Below are 19,976 nucleotides of genomic sequence, written 5' to 3'. Positions count from 1 at the left end.
CAAAGAACATATTTTTTCACATTATTGAATTTAATATATATATATACTGTATATATATTTTTTAAAATTACAAACCATGAAAAACCAACTTATTTTCACACACTGTCCTTTTAAGTAACTGTGCATTTCTGAGTTTACGTTTTATTTTACTCGAGTAGGTTAAATCAATATTTCTAAAATTACACTTGCCACTACTGAATACAAAATGGATGTATGAATGGATGCATGCGTCAAATGAGCGCCATAACTGCGCGGCATTTTTTGCTCCATTTTGTATCACGTGTTTCTTCATCTCGCCCTGTGGTTGGCCAAACCTGCACATGCGCATCGTCGTCACTTCCGTAACTGCTTGGTTTAGCCTTCCTCTCGTCCATTGAACGTTGCTTGGTTGGCGGACAATTAGTGGGGGCTCATAATTCACAAGCTTCTCGAAATTTCGCCACCCTCTTCCCATTCTTTGGTGCTACGTTCACAACGAAATAGTGCAAAATAGTGCCACCACCCCGTTAACCAGCAGAAAAAAAGAACCAACGGGTATTATTTTGGCGTCTTGTTTTTGCATTGAGCTGAGCGCAAGGCAAATCGGACGCACGCTGATGGCGGTCACTATCGAGGATCTCTATCGAAGCTACGGGGTCCTTGCTGATGCCAAGGACGACGTCAGCCAGGTAAATGAAGAAAATAGCAAAAAATAAAGCCTATGCATTGCTTACGTCGCTTCTAGAAAACGCCAAACCTTCATTTTCAGGCCAATGTTGCTGGCTGCTAGCTTACGTAAGCTTGTGTTGTGAGTGCGGGGGTGCTAAGCTAGCATCTAGCTGTTAGCCTTGTGATGGTGCCATGTTTAATTCACAGTCGAAGGTGCTACGAGCCACGTTTTGTTTTGTTCGTAATGAGAGGGCACTCGGACTTTGAAAGCATTTGTCCCGTCTGACTTTAAAAAATATTAATATATTCCGTTAATACCGGGATCGGTAGAAGGTAGGGACGTACCGTGAAATCTTTTAATTTAATGACATTTCGATCATGTGTATTTGTCCCCCCCCCCCCCCTCCCCTTGTATCCATCTTTCCTTGGCTGAAACGTCTGCTGTTATTTGTTCCTACCTTATTTTTGGAGTTTGACTCGGTCCTGTTTTCCTTCCCCACTTTCTTCCCCCTGGCATCTTTTCCTTCCTGACTTTTTGACATCACCGACGTCTTGTTTTAATATTCGTAGTTTGTTTTTTTTCTTCTTCTTTCTGCCTACATTCTTGCTGCTGGAGGCTGTAAATTTCCCCAGTGTGGGACAAATAAAGGATATCTTATCTTATCCTTTCATTTTTGACTTCGTTCCTTCCTTCCCTCAATCCACCATCCTTTTTCCTTCACTGAAAGCTACTAGTCTACATGACCTCCTTTCCCCTTGCCCTCCATCACACCTGTTTTTTTAAAAATTCTGTCTCCTTACTTCTGGCCTTCCTTCCTTACCTCATTCCTTTTTGCCCTCCTCCCTCCTCCGACCTCCTTTCATTACCTTCCTTGTCCCTTCTTTCTGTTTTTTCCTGTCTTCGTTTACTTTCTCCCTGATCTTAAATTTGCTTTTCTGCCTTACTTCTTCACTCCTTCCTTTCATCTCAGACCTGTTTTTTCTCTTCCTTCCTTGTGTCACACCTCTTTTTTTATGCATTCTCACCTTTGTTTAAGCTTGTTTTTCTCTTTCCTTGATTCCCTGCATCATACCAGGTTTTATTCATGCATCGTTCTATTTTTATCAGTCACTTAACCTTGATTTTTTTTTACCTTCCTTCCTACTTTCATTTCACCCATCCCTCTTTCCCTCAGACGCGCTTATTTATTTTTCTTGTCTCTTCATATTCACTTTTGCCTTGCGTCCACCACAGAACTGTCTTCCCCCTGACCACCACTGTCCTCAATCTGTCCCGACCTGCTGCTATTCATTATGTATCCTTCCTTCTTTTGTTTAAAACTCTTCTTCAGTTTTCCTTTGTTCGACACCTGTCCAAAACTGCTTTAGAATGACTTTTAATTGTTCTAGACTTATCTATTTGTTCTTATTATAGTCGTATTTACATATTCAAACATATTTTGCTATCTTAGCATGAGTTTTTATTTTTTTATTTTAAATTCGTCATAGCTTTGCTTCCCACACCCCACCGCAGTTTGCCTGTATTTACTCTAACATCAATCTACTTTTTGGGAATGAGGAAATCAGTCAGTGTCTACAGTAATGTTAAACACACGCACAAAAACAATTCCAGTTCCTTGTTCTTTGCATTCTGCAGCACAAAGATGCCTACCAAGTCATCTTGGATGGCGTGAAGGGCGGGCCCAAGGAGAAGCGGCTGGCGGCTCAATTCATCCCCAAGTTCTTCAGCAGCTTCCCCGAGTTGTCGGACGCCGCCATCAACGCCCAGCTGGATCTCTGTGAAGATGATGACGTGTCAGTAAGTGTGACGACTATGTGCAGTCTCTCAAGATTTATTCTCGGGCCACGTTCATTCACTGTTAATATCTTACGGCCGCCTGTTCACTTTGGTCCAGATTCGGCGGCAGGCTATTAAAGAGCTCCCGCGCTTTGCGACTGGCGACAACATCCTCAAGGTGGCAGATATTCTCACCCAACTACTCCAGACAGGTACTGGATGTATAGAAAGTAAAGTAGTGCCTTGATTTGACCTGTGAAATATTTTTTCAGCCAAGTACCCCCTAATCAGTGGAAAACATTTTTGGTTTGGAAAAACCAAAAATGTTTTACAGAGTGCTGTAGCATTTTTAAAACAATTTTGCATGGTTGCTACTTTTTAAATATATTTTAAAATCTCACGTACCTCTTGAAGCTCCTTCACGTTCTGACAACCAATCTTGTGTACCATACTATGCTATTTTTATTCAAGAAAACATACAAGCAACAACAACCTCTGAAACATTTTAGTGTTTTTGTTTTTGTTTTGCGGGCTGGAATGAATTATTGGCATTTAGTTCCATTTCCCCTGGGGAAATTGATTGTCTATATAAGTAAATTGAGTTACGTACCACTGCATTGTTTTATAAATTTATCATTCATTTTTATAGCAGTGTTGAACAAAAACCAATTTTTAAGTGTCATATGTGTTAATTTTTTTTAGATGATACAGCAGAATTCAACCAAGTGAACATTTCGCTGATTTCCATCTTCAAGATTGACGCGAAAGGTGCGTGATTGTTTGTTTCAGTTAGCATTTGAATTTTCCCCCTCTGCTAACATTGATTAAGATTGTCGCCTGTTGCACAGGCACCCTCGGTGGCCTCTTCTCGCAGATTCTTCAAGGGGAGGACATTGTGCGTGAGCGGGCCATCAAGTTTCTGTCCACCAAGCTCAAGACCTTGCCTGAGGATGTCATGACAAAGGAGGTGGAGGAGTACGTCTTCACAGAGACGAAGAAGGTTGTGCTCGTGTGTTTGCAAATTTAAACTTTGATGAAGTTATTGTTCAAGACGAGCATCATACTAGTGCTATCGTTGACAGTAGGCAGCCTTCGGCAAGTGCTCTTCAGGAGCCTTGCTTTTTTGTTCTTTTTTGCTGTTTTTGCCCTTTGTTTTGTCACATGTTGTTTCATCATGTGGACCTGATATGGACTGTTTTCAGCATTTTTTGGCTACGACATTCGTCAAAGGAGAAGTATCTGTGGTTGGTGGTTGCGCCTTCTCGGCAGCACACCTGTACCAGTACAGACTTTGATTGGGAGGAATGTCGGCGCCATTGACTGTCGGTGCTGGACAGACCTGGGGCGCTTGTGTTTTTTGCGCCTGAAATGGACAACATTTTTCACAACCCCGTTTTGTTCAGTGGAGATGTCGGCGCTGTTGGACAGTCGGCGTTGGTGCGGCTGGATGGATGGCTGCTGAAGTTGAGGATGAGGAGAGAGGAGCGTTGGCGCAGAGCGCCGATGCGTATTTGGAAACGAGAGTCGCCGCTTGGAATTGAAACGGATTTCCATGGGACAGAAGTGAACCTATCTCTTTTTTCCACAATGGATGCTACAGCTTCTTGTTGACTTTGAAACTTAGCTTGTAGCCGATGTGTGCACATTTTGAGCATGAGGTCTCTGATCCACTGGTTAAAGGACACTTTGATCCTCTCCTCTTTCATCTCAAACTGCTTCAAACAACAAAGCGTGTGACGGAAAAGTGGTTAGGACTGCACGACTGTCCGTGTTTTATGTTATGTGTTGTCCATCCATCCATCATCTACCGCTTATCCGGGGCCGGGTCGCGGGGGCAACAGCTTTAGCAGAGAAGCCCAGACTTCCCTCTCCCTAGCTACTTCTTCCAGCTCTCCCCGGGGGATCCCGAGACGTTCCCAGGCCAGCTGGGTGACATAGTCTCTCCAGCGTGTCCTGGGTCTTCCTCGGGGTCTCTTCCCGGTGGGACATGCCCGGAACACCTCACCAGGGAGGCGCTCAGGAGGCGTCCGAATCAGATGCCCAAGCCACCTCATCTGGCTCCTCTCGATGTGGAGGAGAAGCGGCTCGACTCTGAGCCCCTCCCGGATGTTATGTGTTGTGTTTATTATTTTACTTTGTTAACTGTTTTGTTAAGCGCCTTGTTACAGCTGCCGCTGTTGTGAAAGCGCTATTTAAATCAGCATGTATTGTATTGTATTAACACCCCCCCCGCCACCGCCCTCTCTCTCTCCCCTCAGGTGTTGGAGGACGTGACTGGTGAGGAGTTTGTGTTACTGATGCGCTTGGTGTCGAACCTGCGCGTGTTGCAGACAGTGAGCGGGCGCCAGCAGCTGGTGGAGCTGGTGGTGGAACAGGCCTTCCTGGAGCAGGCGCTCAACCCGGCCGACCCCGACACTGTGGACCGCCTGCTTCAGTGCACGCGCCAGGCGCTGCCCCTCTTCTCTGTGAGTACATCAACAGTATCGTTTCACTGTCGATTTTCCTTGTTCAAAATGTCAAAAATGTTAATGATTTCCATTCTTTCACCTGTAGAAAAATGTCCATTCCACACGTTTTGTGACATACTTTTGTGAACACGTCCTGCCTAACCTCAGCATGCTGACGACTCCTGTGGCCGAGCTCGACATCCAGCTTGAGGTCAGTTTCCTTGATGTGTCCTGTTTTGGGGTTTGAGAGTTTATTTTTAACCTCAACCGGTATCATAAAATTCTGCCCTATTGAGCACACGGGGGCAAAAGGTGCACTCGCGAAATAAATATCATTTGTATATTAAAAATACAAGTAAGTGTTCGCAACAACAACAAAAAAAAATCCTAACTTGCTATGGGAAACAAAAATAAAAGGTGGAATGCAGCGACTTTCCTTTTCCAACTTTTGTGAGGTATGTTGAGAGTGCCATTTACTGATCCAAATGCTTCAACGTATGCAGAATAGATTTAAAAACATGAGCAGTTCACATGTCAACATGGATCTCACCGATACTGTAGTAAACGATAAAGATTTTGGCGTGATGGAGAACCCACGAAGAGACTAACCTTCTGAGATCAAAAAAACGAGACAGATGTTTAAGACACTTGTATTTCTAACTTTTCAGGTACTTGCCTCTACTTACTGTGTTGCTGCTGACGTGTAGTGATAAAGTCGCGTCTTTCAAAGAAGGAAATGACTTAAGTTGTGAAAAAGTGTCCCGTTATTCCCAACAAGAGTTTATGCAACAGCGGCACCCACTTCCAATCGGCACCTCGAGTCCCACCAAACTCGATACTCACGACGGCTGCCGCACACGCAATTGACAAGGTGTTATGTGTATGACGCTCTTTATGACTCAGCTAATCACACTGTTGCTCGTTAGCGCTACGTGCGTGAAGACGTGTCTTTTTAACGCTGCGCGTCTTTATGTGCATCCGCGCAGGTCCTCAAGCTGCTGGCAGAGATGAGTCCTTTCTGCGGTGACATGGACAAACTGGAGACCAACCTCAACATGCTTTTCACCAAGCTGCTGGTGGGTAAACAGCACAGACCACCATCAGCCAAACACCTCGTTGAGAGTATGTGCGACTGCGCCATGCCGTGGGCACTTACCACCGTGGCAGGCACACTCAAATTCAAGCTATTTCAGTTTGGGAGAAACACGCCGTTATGGCATCTTGGCGCTTCCAATCGGAGAGATGGTGGTGGAGTGCCACCCATCCATCCATCTTCTACTGCTTATCTGGGGTCGGGTCGCAGGAGCAGCAGCTTTGACATTGACAGTTTTCATAATCCACTATCTTCCCATGGAATTTAATATTTTGAAATGTATTTTTTATCCCCCCCTCCTCTCCCATAGGAGTACATGCCTCTGCCGCCAGAAGAGGTGGAGAACGGCGAGCAGACAGCCGGCGAGGAGCCCAAGCTGCAGTTCAGCTACGTGGAGTGTCTGCTCTTCAGCTTCCACCAGCTGGGCAAAAAACTACCTGACTTCCTCATTGATAAAGTGGACGCTGAGCGCCTCAAAGACTTCAAGATCAGGTACGCATCACTCACAGGTGATATGAACTCCACTGACTCATCAAATGTCACCTATGTGATGTCATTTTTTTAAAAAACGGTTGCGATGGCACTTACAGGTTACAGTATTTCGCCAGAGGCCTGCAGGTTTACATCAGACAGCTGCGAGTGGCTCTGCAAGGCAAGACGGGACAAGCGCTTAAGACGGACGAGGTATACGGCGCCATCTTTCTGAGTCTGTCAAACCATGTGGGTGCTGACGAGGACTTGTTTTAATAATCATCAGAACAAGATCAAGGTGGTGGCCCTGAAGATTACAAACAACATCAACGTCCTCATCAAGGTCGGTTGCGGTTAAACTAGGAACTCGGGCAAATCTCTTATTTACATCGGCTATCTGTTATGGTATTTCCTCATAGTGACTCCAACTCAAATGAACACCAAGCCATCCGATTTAGCCGAATAAGTGTGCCCCTCAAATTGATGCTTCCCCTGGACATTTCATACTACTGAGCCATTTGAATTCCGTTGTGAACCAAAACAACAGAAAAACGATACTCTAGGCATGAGTAAAAACCGGAGGTAACGAAACCACCTTCTACCAAGGCAGAAACGGTATTTCACCCATAAGGTGATACAAATTCACCTCACTGCACTGTCGGTCGCTCCTCAAATCGTGGCCTCACCTGTGATGGACACAAGGCAATCGGCAAGTTGACCGCTTTATCATAAACATATCCCTCTGATAGATTTGATCCAACTCTGTGTCTCAGGATCTCTTCCACAACCCTCCGTCATTTAAGAGCGCCGTCACGCTGTCCTGGAAGCCTGTCCAGAAGACCGAGGCGGCGGCGGCGGTGGCGTAAGTTTGACACGCTGCAAAGCAGCTGATGCCCGATTCTCCTTACGTGACTGAGCATTACCTCTGCTCTCTCTTTCACGCAGCAGTCTTAAGCGTCCATCCGGTGACGACGCAGGCACGGGCGTCACCCTGAAGAAGCAGATGGCTCCGCAGCCTCGGCGAGACGCTCGGCAAATCTACAACCCACCCAGCGGCAAATACAGCGCATCCCTCGGGAACTTGAGCTACGGTAGGATTGCGAGCACAGTCTGATCATGGCACACGTTGACAGTTTTAGTAGTAACGTATGGAAATGCTCTTTATTGTTTTATGTACACGATGTTGTGGCCACCGAGGATTAAATGTGAATACATTTGGGTCATGGTGAGGAGATTTGCTTTCGATACCTCCAATATTAACATTAACAGGAATATTTTCATAGCAACTTGCTAAATGTTGGCACTCAAAAACTTGAATCGGTCCAAAGCTCAACCCAGCTACACTATATGAGGAGTGAACAATAATTTTATAGTTAATAAATAATTATACGAGTGGACCATTTTTATTTGTTTCACATGGGAGCTTGAAATGATTGAAAAATCTTGAAAGAAAATTCGATTTTTATCCATTAGTTCACTTAACAAAAAACTAAAAGCACTGTAAACAATGAGAATTTGGTTTTCCTTATGTAGCCATTTAAGTGAAAAATGATGTGCTTGCACAGTGATTTATCAATTTCAAAAAACACAAGACAATTAAAAAAAAAAATCATTGGCTCTTTTTTAAAAAATTGTCACCATTTGAATAAAAACAAAATCTATCCATCTATGGGGGCCCTCCTAATTTTTCATAACTATTTTTCTGTTTTCATCCCTTGATGTCCCTTGTTGACCAATTAATACAATTACAAAGCTAATGACAAAATCACTTTTGAGTCCCCTTTTTTTTCATTGATCAATTCGCAATAAAAGTTTAAAAATACTGTAAACCCAAAGTTTTTTTTATCCTCAGAAGTTATTGATAAGATAAGAAAACCTTTATTTTTCTCACAATGGAGAAATTCCCAATTTACAGCAGCAAGATTATGAAAGGGAGAAGTAGGAGAACAAAACGTATCAAATGGATCTGATATACCGGTCTGTACCTTGCTTGTTATATAGGGCGAAATATTTGTTAAAAAGAAAAAGCATGCCTTAGGTCACAGCCGAAACTTTTTGTACAACCTATTATGACACTTGGAGTACATAGAGCACAGGTGGGGAACTTCGGTTCCTCGAGAGCCAGATCGTATCTGTTTTACAAGTCTCCCTCCTCCAACTCATCTGACTCAAGGGATCAGGATCAATACAGGCTTCAAAAGAGCTTGCTGTTAGCTGATCATTTGAATCAGGTGTGTTGGAGTAAAGGATGGCTCGAGAGCAACCGGATTGTGTGTGATTTTTTTTGTGGGCCATGCGCTAACATTATGGTCTTCACCATGGTGAATGTTGCCTACAGAGCAGCGCGGCGGCTTCAGGGGCGGACGGGGACGGGGCTTCGGCACCAGAGGCAACAGAAGCCGAGGGCGGATCTACTGAGTCGGGTCACCAAGAGGGTGGGTGGGGGCGGTGCTTCTTACTCACTGAACTGCATCACGCCTGGATCGTTGTCAACCTTAAATGGATTATGTACCACTATTGTCCCACTTCCATTTAAAAAAAATGAAAGAAAATTGTCACAATGAACATTTTTATCCAGATCAACTAGAATTCGTCAAGAAGCCAAGGCCCGTAGCTGTAGTTTCTCTCCCTTTTTTGTTTTTATGAATGACGTTGTATCCTTGTGGAACAAAAAGACTGCCGAGTTGTGACACACAATAGTTTTTCAAAACAAAACCAAAAAAAAACCAAACAAAAAAACAGTCCTTTTTGGGTTGCAACGTGATGTTGGAATGCATTTGTTTTTACATTTTTTATTTAATCTTGTTTTCATGTTTAAAATTATTAGTAGAGCTTCAGTTTGGCCGACTATTACAACTTTGTATGAATCGCTGATGTTGTCGGATTTTTATCATAAACTTGTATGGAACTATGAGCGGTCGGTGTCATGTCTTCATGTTCGATAACGCACATCCACCAAAGTACAGATACCTTGCTTTTTATTGGCCTTGTTATGCGACCGCAGTGGTGAAGACGTGATCATGACACAGGATGGTGGGCCATAAGTTTCCATCTACAGAGTTTTACAATACATAGGGCATCTAAAACATTTAAAAAAAGAAATGCATGATACATTTTTCTATGTATGGAAACTTATGGCCCACTCCGTCGAACAAGAAATGCAAAATATATACGTCTATAGCTACAATGTGAGTGGAAAAACAACTCCCCTGTTTAAAAGTATTTGTATTTATTGTAACAGTTTCAGAATTTTGAGGTCTGATGAAGATTTTACTCAAATTTCTCTTTTTTGTTGTTGTTGTATTAGAACTTAAATTTGGATGTGATGCGGGATTGCGAGTACCTTACCATGATGCGAGTCCATTTATCAGTATTTGGGAGAATGTTAAAGATTTGATTTTGATGCAAAATGAGGCCTCTCCACGTTTTGCTACTGTCCTTTGTGAATGGCTGAGTGCCTCTTTCAACAGGAGATAGATGTGACTTCACTTTTTTTCTTTCGTTTCTTTTTGTACAAAACCAAAGATTTGAAGGGCAAATATGAAATGTGGTCTTCCAAACCACAAAATTTAGCTTCTGGTCACGCGAAGAAAAAAAAATGCACCTACCATTTGGTGGAAGTCATCCCTTTCCCCGTTACTTAATTTCTGATGCATTAAAGAACAGCAAGAAAATTAAATACATACTCAATTCTCATCCATTTAAAAACAAGCAAAAAAACCCCAACCTATTATTAAACCACTTGTGAATAGTTTACCATAGGAAGTTATTTTTCAATCACTCTGTGTAGGTAGATGTACAGGAAAGGCGGTAGTGACTCGGGACTTAATTAGCAATCCAAATATACCGGTACATGAATTTATCTTGCTGGGCCGGTCGCTGATGCAAAAAAACATCGGGCTTCATGCATTGAAATTGAAACTATTTTAGGAGATATAACCATCCAATTCTGACAAACCATAATCTCAGTTGGATAAAACAATTGATTGGAGGTGGCTGCTGATAAACTGGAGTGTGCACCCCAATGTACTTTTTTCTTTTGTATCATGAGATGACTATCGAGATGAAAGAGCAAAATATTTTAAAATGTTGTGACAGGCTGTTCCCTCTAGGGGGCGATACAGACCAGGGTTTTCCCCTCCTGCCAGAGCAACAACCTGTTCTATTTTTAGCCCCGTTGAACGTTTCAAGCTTCATTCTTTCTTTTGTCTTGGATGCAGAGAAACCACTACACACACACACATTTATGTGTGTATGTATACATATATATATAAAAATACACTAGGCGATGTGAGTTTTGTCCGATTCAAAACGGACAGCAAATATCACACCTTTTACTCATTTCTGTTAAGGTTGACTTTCCACTCAAAATTAAGTGTGTATCATGATTGATATTGGCTTATGGCTTGTACAAAATACACTTGATGAACGTGTGTTGCGATCATGTTGCCGAAAAAGCTCTCAAAACTGATACGATGCACACCACTCCAAACACATTCTTATTTTACCATCCCAAAACTGAGCATGGCGATCTTCATTGGGTTATATTTCGAATGAAATGGCCAGTGAGCTTTTCACACGAGGGTGGTTTTTTATTTTTATTTTTTTTGGGGGGGGGGGGGGGGGCAATTTGTCGTCGCAATCCGCTGACCGTTTATTGTCTGTGGTGCGTTCAAGGTCCTCCTCAAACTTCTCCCCTTTGGCCAGCAGGAGGTGGTAAACAACCGTGGGAAAAGAATCTCTCCTCTGGTGATTGATCGTGACCAGGTATTTCCCAAAGCGCGCGCGCGCGCACACACACACACACACGCACTCACACGCACTGCAGAGCTGAAAATAATCATGCAGTGGTGAAGGAGGAGGCGTGGGCAGATAGGGGATCGAAATTATTGGGGTACATAGCAAGCACCCTTGCCCATTATTGCTGCTATTGTAACGTGTTTGACGTGTGATGTGGTATGCTTTGGCTCACAAGCTCTTTGTCTCCTTTGCCATAGTTGTTTTTCCTCGTCCCATTTTCAGAGTATATCCGTTTTTCGTTTTTTTGGAAGCTAGCAACACCCATAATGCTGTCTCCAACAGGTGATCTGGGCTTTTCTTTTTCCATGCTTTTCCAGTCCCACTTGATGCCGCGCGCCTCCATTTTCAGGAGCTCATAAGAAAAAGAAATAAATCAACTGAAAAATCCTTACTTAATTTGAATTGTGTTTCCATCCATCCATCCATTTTCCGAACAGCTTGAATCCTCACTAGGGTCGCGGGGGGTGCTGGAGCCCATCCCAGCCGTCTTCGGGCAGTAGGCGGGGACACCCTGAATCAGTTGCCAGCCAATCGCAGGGCACACAGAGACGAACAACCATTCACGCCCACACTCCCACCTAGGGACAATTTAGAGCGTCCAATCAGCCTACCATGCATGTTTTTGGAATGTGGGAGGAAACCGGAGCACCCGGAGAAAACCCACGCAGGCCCGGGGAGAACATGCAAACTCCACACAGGGAGGCCGGAGCTGGAATCGAACCCGGTACCTCTGCACTTTGAAGCCGACGTGCTAACCACTGGACTACCGGGCCGCCCTGAATTGTGTTTCTCTTCCCCCAATCAGATCTCAGATCCATCATACAAGCCAAATACACATCGGATATTCCGCTTGAATGGAAACGTGAGCAAAGAATTCCTCCAATGGACGGGTAACTTAATTTCTCGCCTTTTCGTACCCGTTGGAGTCACATTGGGTAACCATGGCAAACACCCAAACCAAACCAATGTAAATATGTCAATTCTTTCCCCGAATGGGAATAAAATGTCCTATTTTTAGTGAATGCAAAGTGTGCATAATCTATTTATTGCCTTGTGTAAAACAAAATGAAAAGAAAACAACATATTTCTAGTTCATGGAGAGTCTGCAAAAAAAAAATCAATTGATTGTCTTGAAATAAATTAAAATATAACATCATATTTCAACTTATTGCAAAGTGTGCATAAATTCTATTGATTGTTTTAAACTAAACTAAAAAATGTCATATTTGTACATTAGTCCACGTTTGCATAGCTAAATGCAATTCAATAAAAAGCACTCATAAAATGATCTCATTTAAAATAAAACGAGATTAATGAAATGACTTCTATTTAATGCATGTAAAATAGATTGAATTGATTGAATAGAATAAATTGATTGAAATGTCAAATAAAATGGAGAAAAAAAAACATTGATTGAACTGCTGATTCTTGAGACAGTGGCGCAAAAAAAGGCGAACGTGCACCCAAACGCATGTTGTGCCAAACCCAAATTTGCGTTGCTTCCAAATTCACCCATTGAAACTCCTCCTCTTGAAGCCGGCATTGGAGCACGTCTGTTCGAGGCCTGTAAAGAGGCTATAAAAAGAATCAACTGCGTCAGCAATGCAATTTTTTTTTCTTTTGGCATCACCGAGAGCCGGCGCCATATTTATACTGCAGTGATTTTTTTCCCCTCCTTTTAAACTGAATTTATGACATCCTTTTTGACATCATCATGTGTTTCTTGAAGGTCAAGAAAGGGCTATTGAGAGAATTCTTTTGGGGGAACTCTCCTTGGTCCTGAAGCGCTGTTTGAGAACGTGTACTGTCACTGGTTCAGATATAAAATCATCCATTCTTTTCTTAAGGGTAGTTCCCCACACATGCTCACCCACCATTTCATGAGGTACACCAGCGCCATTAGTTTTGATTGACATTCCAGTCATCGTTGTAATTCTAGCTTTACGTGTGTGGCTGTCACATGGCCCACCCAGAGCTGTGTTTCCAATATTTCAACATCATCATCTTGCTAAAACGGAGATCCGTAACAACACGCGCACATTCACACGGATACTTTAAGTCCCTTGAGGGGCTCTATTGTACACCACATATACATTGTCAACATTTCTGATGCACTGATTAACATTAACTCAATGTTCACCTAGGTATTTTTCATCCATTGGCTTTGACAGTGCCAGTAGGACATTCTCTTAACAGCCCCCCCCCCCCCATTTTTCCCTTTGCAGCTCACTTGAGTGGCTGTACTTTTCCTATCCTGTCACTTTTCCTATGTTAGGTCTGCCCTCCTGTGGCAATTAGTTGCGACAATCACAGGCTAAGAAAACAAGAGATTTATGGCTGTGCTCCTGCAGTTCCCATAGGCCTGTTGTGTGCTGTATCGATCCACAGCTCATCAAATCACACTTAGAAAGTCTCCATCCCTGTTCAGAGCCACTGTGGCACCACAACCCAGCAATGAGCTTAATATCCAATTTGAATAGGAAGCAAGCACTGGCTTGATATCGGGTGCATGTGTGGCTTTGTATAAAGTTGGAAGTGTTCACATTGATGAGAACTAAACCACTATTGAAAAGAGTGTGCAATGGTCCCAATCCCTCTTTGCCTTAGGGGGTAGTTAAGTGTGAAAGTCATTACCCAATTTTGGTCTATCTGGCACAATGAGCAGCAGTCTAGGAGTTGGGATAACATCATACCCGTGAAACACACAAGGTCATGTCATGTTATGTCTGTGCTGTCCTTGCTTCTTGGATTACAAATCGCTACATTCCCTTGTTTCACCATCTTCATTGTTTATGTCTTGTGACCTGTTGTAACTGTCATATGCTTGTGCAGGAGTTTTTTGCCTCACTCAAATTATCCTCAAATGAGGGTAGTTTGAGCGTGGGTTTTTTTTTCTCCCCCTCTCCCTCCCTTGTTTATTTCTGACTTTCGGGTTGAGTGAACGCTGGCGCGTTTTGGCTGCCGCTGCTCAACCCGTATTGTTTTGTGTTTTTTGTTATTGTAAAGTGTCCTTGGGTGTCTTGAAAGGCACTTATAGATAAAATCTATTATTATTATTATATTATTATTATTTTTGGCACCGCCCCCCTGTTAAAAAAAAGAAAAACAAAATCCAATGATGACTAAAATAATTCACCACCTAAAAAAGTAATAATGACTGCAAAAATACAGAAGGTTAACCAATGAAAACCATTATTTGGACACACTTGCGCCCGACATGAGTAGGGGAGTGTTACTCAACGTAATAATAATCGTTTTGCTGACACCAGGAGTTGCATTGCAACGTGCTGTTAGTTAGCTAGTTTTGCCTTCACCCCAAAAACACCTCCTCCCCCTTCAGATATTCTGCAGTTGTAGCCACTTTAGAGTGCCTCATTGTTAGGTGTGAGTGAGTGTCCGTCACACAGAGATAGGTGCGAGAGCAAGCGGTGGGAAGTGAGTGTGTTGACGCTGGTTTTGCTCTGGCGTGGCTGCTTCACAGCGCAGTTTTCGCAAGACGCCATTCCAACCGCCGGAGGCTTTAGACGGATGTATTTTCACAACGCGTAAAGATGCCCGACGAGGTAGCATCCATTTGAGATCTTTGATTGACAGTTGAGACTTAACGCATTCAGCGGACACGTCCACAGTGTTTGAGAGTGGCGGTAATGGCTTGACTTTTCACAATTTTCACACCTTGTTTTATAGACATCATGATTTCTGTATTTTTCAAGTTTTGCTGGGTGGTTAACTGCATTCTTCTCTGTGCTCTGTCAAATTTAGATGCCATATTTATGTATTTTCAATTCACAGGGACTTAATATCGATATTTTACTCCAGAATAGCATTGAAATTCCTTTGCCCCCATCACAATTTTAAGACTTCCTATGGCAGAACGTACCTGACTGAGCCTGCTGTTTGTTTCACGGGTGGAGCAGTGTTCTTTTCTTTGTACGCGTGGCACAGGCAAAGCTGTGGGTGCGCTTTTGTTTAAGAATGAAAACCCCCACAATCAACAAAACAATCTAATATTTTTGAGATCGTAATCACCGACAAGCCGCAAAGCTTCTGGACAATTTTTGTGAGGGTTGTGTTTGAGTTAGTATTAGTAGCAGACCCAAACATTCCAAAGCCACGTATGTATTTATATATGTGTGGATATGCATGAAAAGCCACCTACCCCCTCATGCGCAATGCTGGGAATAGTAACAGTGCGGCGAGGCAGTGCTAAATATAGCAGCCAGTGAGTGTTAACATGTCAACTTGAGCGGGAGTGCGGGGGAAGCACTCGCTGCCTGCCGCACGTGTGTATATGCGGTATGTGTGTACCTGTATACATCTCAACCCACATACACACATTTAGCGACTGATAATCTCAAACACACTTTTAGACAAAACCGCCATATATGCAGCAATTATCAAAATAATGGCATCATGTTCCAGTGTGCATTGGATCTAGCTATTCTCTTGCATATATATATATATATATATATATATATATATGTATATATATATATATGTATATATCTCGGTTGGATCTCCATTGAAGACGCTTGTGCAGCAAAGTGTGCGTTTATTTGATTGAAGAAGACTTGAAACATGCTCCCCACCCGTCCCAACCGAAGCGTGTTATGTAATGGAGCATGTGAATGTTAGGAGCGAGGCAAGAGGAGAAAGAGGAAGAGGAGGTTGTCACTTCTTCTTCATTTTGCTTCTCCCCCCCCCCCCCCCCCCCTCTCTGACAGATCTCCGGAAACTCCTCCCCCAAAAATGGCTTCCAATTAAATGAACCCAATTCAAATCTCATGAACAACAATTGTAGCCTATCTGATAATAAGGTAAATGGAATTTAAAGTATACCTTAAAATTGGATTTAAAAGCCCATTTGAAGTTCAATTTAAGATAAGATAAGAAAACCTTTATTAGTCTAACAATGGAGAAATTCCCAATTCACAGTAGCAAAGTTATGAAAGGAAGAAGTAGAAGAACAAAATATAGGAGCTGCTGTAAAGTGGAAAGCTTGAAAGCTTGAAGTCAAAATAACAATAAAATTACAATTCAAATTGAATTCAGTTCATTGAAATTAGTGTAGAACTTTGCAAAAGGGTGTTAAATTAACCATTTCCCGACATTTTTGACAGTTTCAAAAGAACAAAAAACGTTTTAATCGCATTCAAATTAATTCATCTAGAAACACTTTACAAAATCTATTTACAAAAATAGGTTTCTCAATCGCATAAAACAATATTGCACTTTAAATGTGTTTAAGAATAAAAAATAAAAATTAAGAATCATTTTTCATTTAGTAAATTAAGCTATTAAAATGAAATTAAACTACATTTTAAAAAAAAATCTGTTTCGAAATGGATTAAATTTGTGTGGCTCACTATTTGGCAAGTCTCTCCAAGCCGCCGTACACACTTTTTCTGGATTTTTCTTCTCACCAATGTCAGATCTTGAGTTTGTACAATTTATCATTCAACAATAATCCGGTTTTACTCACTTACGGGCAAAGTAATATGGCAAAGGAAAAAAAGGGGGCGGAGTTCACATTTGACAGGCCCTTGTGCTGTAGTAGGGCAGCTTTCCTTTCCTTTTTTTTCTTTTTTTCTTTTACGCACCGATATCCCCAAACTCCTGGCGGGCGGGGAACACTATGTACTCTACTCCTCATATGTCCACTGAGACCCCCCGCCCCCCTTCATTGCTTAACACACATACATAAATGGAACACCCCTGCATTCATTCACTTACTCTGCCCGCAAAACGTCGTGAATGAGTGAGCCTAGAAGTGATGAATGAAGGAGTGAGTGAATGAAGAAGTCAGCCCTCCTTCCTCTCTCTCTCAATGGGGCTTGTCCACCCGTTTCTTCTTCTTCTACTCATCTTCGTGATCATCACACAAGGAAAGCAAACACGCACATGAGCAAGAGGGGAGAGGGGGCAGTGTGGGGGGGGGGGGTCGCATTTGTGACAAAGGCGACCTCTAGAGATGCGTTATTGTGTGCAGCAGAGCTCCCAACCAAGCATGTGATGCCAAGGATTCTGCGTGCGTGCGTGCGTGCGTGCGTGTGCGCACGCGCCAAATCTAAAAATAGCCACAGTATAGCTCTGCTCTTCCACTGACATCATTTAGGCAGGAGAAATGGAAAAATAAATAGTGGGGGGAGAGAGGGACGTAAGGAAGGGAGTGTAATTCCTGCATAAAAGGCTCAAAGATTCTTTTTTTTGTTGTTGTTGTTGTTATGGTTTTAGTCTTTTTGTCAAATATTTTAGCATAGGTGTGAAATACTCATCAGGCTGTGTTCATTAACAGTAATCAACAAATAAGGCATGCAATGTGTACATTTTGAAATACGGCGGACGAGTAGGGGAATGGGATCAGGGTTGACCATAAATAGTAAAAATCTGAAAATTTAATGCGGATTATAATTACTTTGAAAAAAAAACACATTTAAAAATAAATGTTATTAAAAAAAAAAGCAAATCGGGGATCAGAAGACCAGGAAAAAGAATCTGGCAAATAAGCGGGGCTTCCCACAAATAACAGGTTCACAGAAGTCTATGAATGCCTCCAAACTGTGAATCCGTGAGATCCACTGTATGCATGAATACCAAAAGGAGTTTTAGGAATAATACACAAGATGGCGTCTTTATGACTGAATATTAGTTCATCAACACATGTACGCTCAAATGAGAGCCAATAAAAGCCAATCTGTTAAATACATTTATAAATAGGTTATAAATGATTCATTAATGAAGTAAAGTAAAACAAATTTTTTTTTAAAATCTCATGAAATCAGATTAAATTGCCAACAACTTAATATGAGGGCAAAAGGTATATAATTTGTTTATGAATGCGTCATTATGATGATGATGATGTAAACACATTGACTCCCACAAATCACATGAGATTTAAAACCGTTTTCACCAAAAGGTGAAACAAAATTTAAAATTTTTATATTCTTAAAGTCATCATCTAGAATCCATCCGTTTACTGCCATTGACGAATATATTCGTCAATGTCATTTTTTTTCAGCGTGTAAGCTTGTAAGATGGTCTCGCCCAGCTTGTCTGTTAAATTCAAGCATCCACGTAACTTATGAGAAACAAATGGCAGTAGATGCAACGTTACATCTCTTTGCATTTGCTATCAGCACAGCATTTGAGTCAAACAGAGAGATTAGAGGCTGAATCTTGCCTTGTCACGTTGATTTTGAGGGAGGGAAATGCCAACATGTTGGAAATCAGACAAGTTTAGGCACCTAACACTTGAACTGACTATGTACATATATGTTAGAAACAGAATGTGTGTTGCAACAATGAGTAGAAAAGCGTGTGTCACAACGGTGAGGAAAAAATACTCAACATGGGATGACACCAGCCGCTTTTTACCGGAAAGATGCGACCCACCACCATGAGTGGGAAGCCACTAGCAGATGGGAAGGGACATTAGAACAAATTAAAAGGGTGTGTATATGTGTGTGTGTGTGTGTGTGTGTGTGTGTGTGTGTGTGTGTGTGTGTGTGTGTGTGTGTGTGTGTGTGTGTGTGTGTGTGTGTGTGTGTGTGTGAATGTTTCCAAGCGCCTTAGTCACGCCCAGCTTCTCGCCGTGTGTCGTCAGCCTTGGCAGCCACGCCTGAGCGCTGCGTGACTTTCTCCAGTGACGTGGTTTTGTCGTGCATGCACGCCCGCCCCCACCACCTCTTTCCTGGTGAGGGTTCTCCTCCATCTTGTCCTCATTTTTAGGGCTCACATGATAATGGGATGGTGGTTCTTTTTGGGGGTTACTCAACAACCATCGAGCAGATTGCTGTGGAAGTGTTCATGCATAGCCAGATAAAAATGCCGCCCGAGTCACAATGGAACCCCAAGATGGAAAGTGATTAAATCCCTATTGTGCTCCATGATCCAAGATGTCTGCCAGTCAACAAATGAAACAACAAAAAAAAATTACAGATTTTTCACTTTCTTGAGAATGAAGTAGCCTGTTAGCTATAAAGGGGGAAAAAAAAACCTTTTGTCAACGGAATTTATTTTCCACATTCAATATTTTTCTCAAATCAGGAAGTAGCCAAAGCTCACACATTTTGGGCCATTGAAAAAACATTACATTTTTGTTGATCCTTTTTTCCCATTTGCGGTACAAAAAAAATGGTTCCCAACCCTCAAATGTAAATGGTAGAATCCTGTTCAACTATTCCGGATGTTATTCTTCATGAAACAGCTAGGAGCCTGTTAGCGAAAAAAGCGAACAGAAATTTAGCACTTAAAAATAAATCTTTGTGAATTTATTTGCCCTTTTTTGGCAGTTTAGGCTCGAGTGAAAATGTCCCCCCCTCTCATCCCAAAATGCGAATGGTACAGTTCCCTTCATCTTTTTCTACTGGCTTATATCATTCTCCGTGAACTAGTAGCCTGCTAGCTAACAAAGCTTTGTTATAGCGTCAGTGCTACGTGTCGCGTTGGCCTGTGGAGTCCATTTTTTTCCTCACAGCTACCTGGAGACAGCAAATGAGAGTCACCTACACACAACGGACACCAACTAAAAAAATGATGCCTCTTCCTCCGCTGCTTCAACAAACACCCACCCAAATGTAATCTTGTGTGTTTGTGTCACCTCTAAAGCTCGAGAAGTACCAAAAGGCGAGAATTGGAACCTCCCACGACACGAGCTACGGTCCACCTCAATTCAAGTGGGTGAATCATAAGAGCTAATTCTGTCCTGATGCCGTGTGTGAGTGTTTATTTTTGTTTGTCA

General features: G+C 42.3%; 1 protein-coding gene and 1 long non-coding RNA gene across 3 annotated transcripts; both read left to right on the top strand.

Moving 5' to 3' along the window:
• The first annotated feature begins 358 nt into the window (after window positions 1-358).
• api5 (apoptosis inhibitor 5) lies at window positions 359-9,350 on the top strand. Of its 2 annotated transcripts, none has more exons than XM_086109728.1 (14): window positions 359-668; window positions 2,285-2,446; window positions 2,544-2,637; window positions 3,128-3,193; window positions 3,274-3,425; window positions 4,684-4,890; window positions 4,979-5,083; window positions 5,859-5,948; window positions 6,276-6,457; window positions 6,556-6,649; window positions 6,723-6,779; window positions 7,210-7,298; window positions 7,385-7,527; window positions 8,775-9,350. In XM_086109728.1, exons 1-14 carry the CDS (start codon window positions 597-599, stop codon window positions 8,852-8,854), a joined length of 1,593 nt encoding a protein of 530 aa, XP_085965854.1. In that variant the 5' UTR covers window positions 359-596; the 3' UTR covers window positions 8,855-9,350. The 2 variants fall into 2 exon arrangements, with proteins under 2 accessions (XP_085965854.1, XP_085965853.1); XM_086109727.1 differs by having other exon boundaries at window positions 7,382-7,527.
• A 1,752-nt stretch (window positions 9,351-11,102) lies between these two features.
• On the top strand, window positions 11,103-12,298 carry LOC147206544 (uncharacterized). Its single transcript, XR_015100596.1, has 3 exons — window positions 11,103-11,203; window positions 11,674-11,960; window positions 12,042-12,298. It is a non-coding gene; the product is annotated as an uncharacterized LOC147206544 (long non-coding RNA).
• The last annotated feature ends 7,678 nt before the right edge of the window (window positions 12,299-19,976 follow it).

Source organism: Hippocampus guttulatus, chromosome 4, assembly GCF_054856545.1.
Source record: "Hippocampus guttulatus isolate MCC_2025c chromosome 4, RoL_Hgut_1.0, whole genome shotgun sequence".
NCBI lineage: Eukaryota > Metazoa > Chordata > Actinopteri > Syngnathiformes > Syngnathidae > Hippocampus > Hippocampus guttulatus.
The sequence above is the reverse complement of the archived record's forward strand: the minus strand, read 5'-3'. Positions and strand labels throughout refer to the sequence as shown.

What these genes read in the sequence shown, in the direction of transcription:
- api5 (XM_086109727.1), top strand. Translation starts at nt 597, where the DNA reads ATGGCGGTCACTATCGAGGATCTCTATCGAAGCTACGGGGTCCTTGCT. An exon ending in CTTCAAGATTGACGCGAAAG is followed by an intron (nt 3,194 to 3,273) that starts GTGCGTGATTGT and finishes CCTGTTGCACAG; the next exon opens with GCACCCTCGGTGGCCTCTTC. An exon ending in CCTCGGGAACTTGAGCTACG is followed by an intron (nt 7,528 to 8,774) that starts GTAGGATTGCGA and finishes TGTTGCCTACAG; the next exon opens with AGCAGCGCGGCGGCTTCAGG.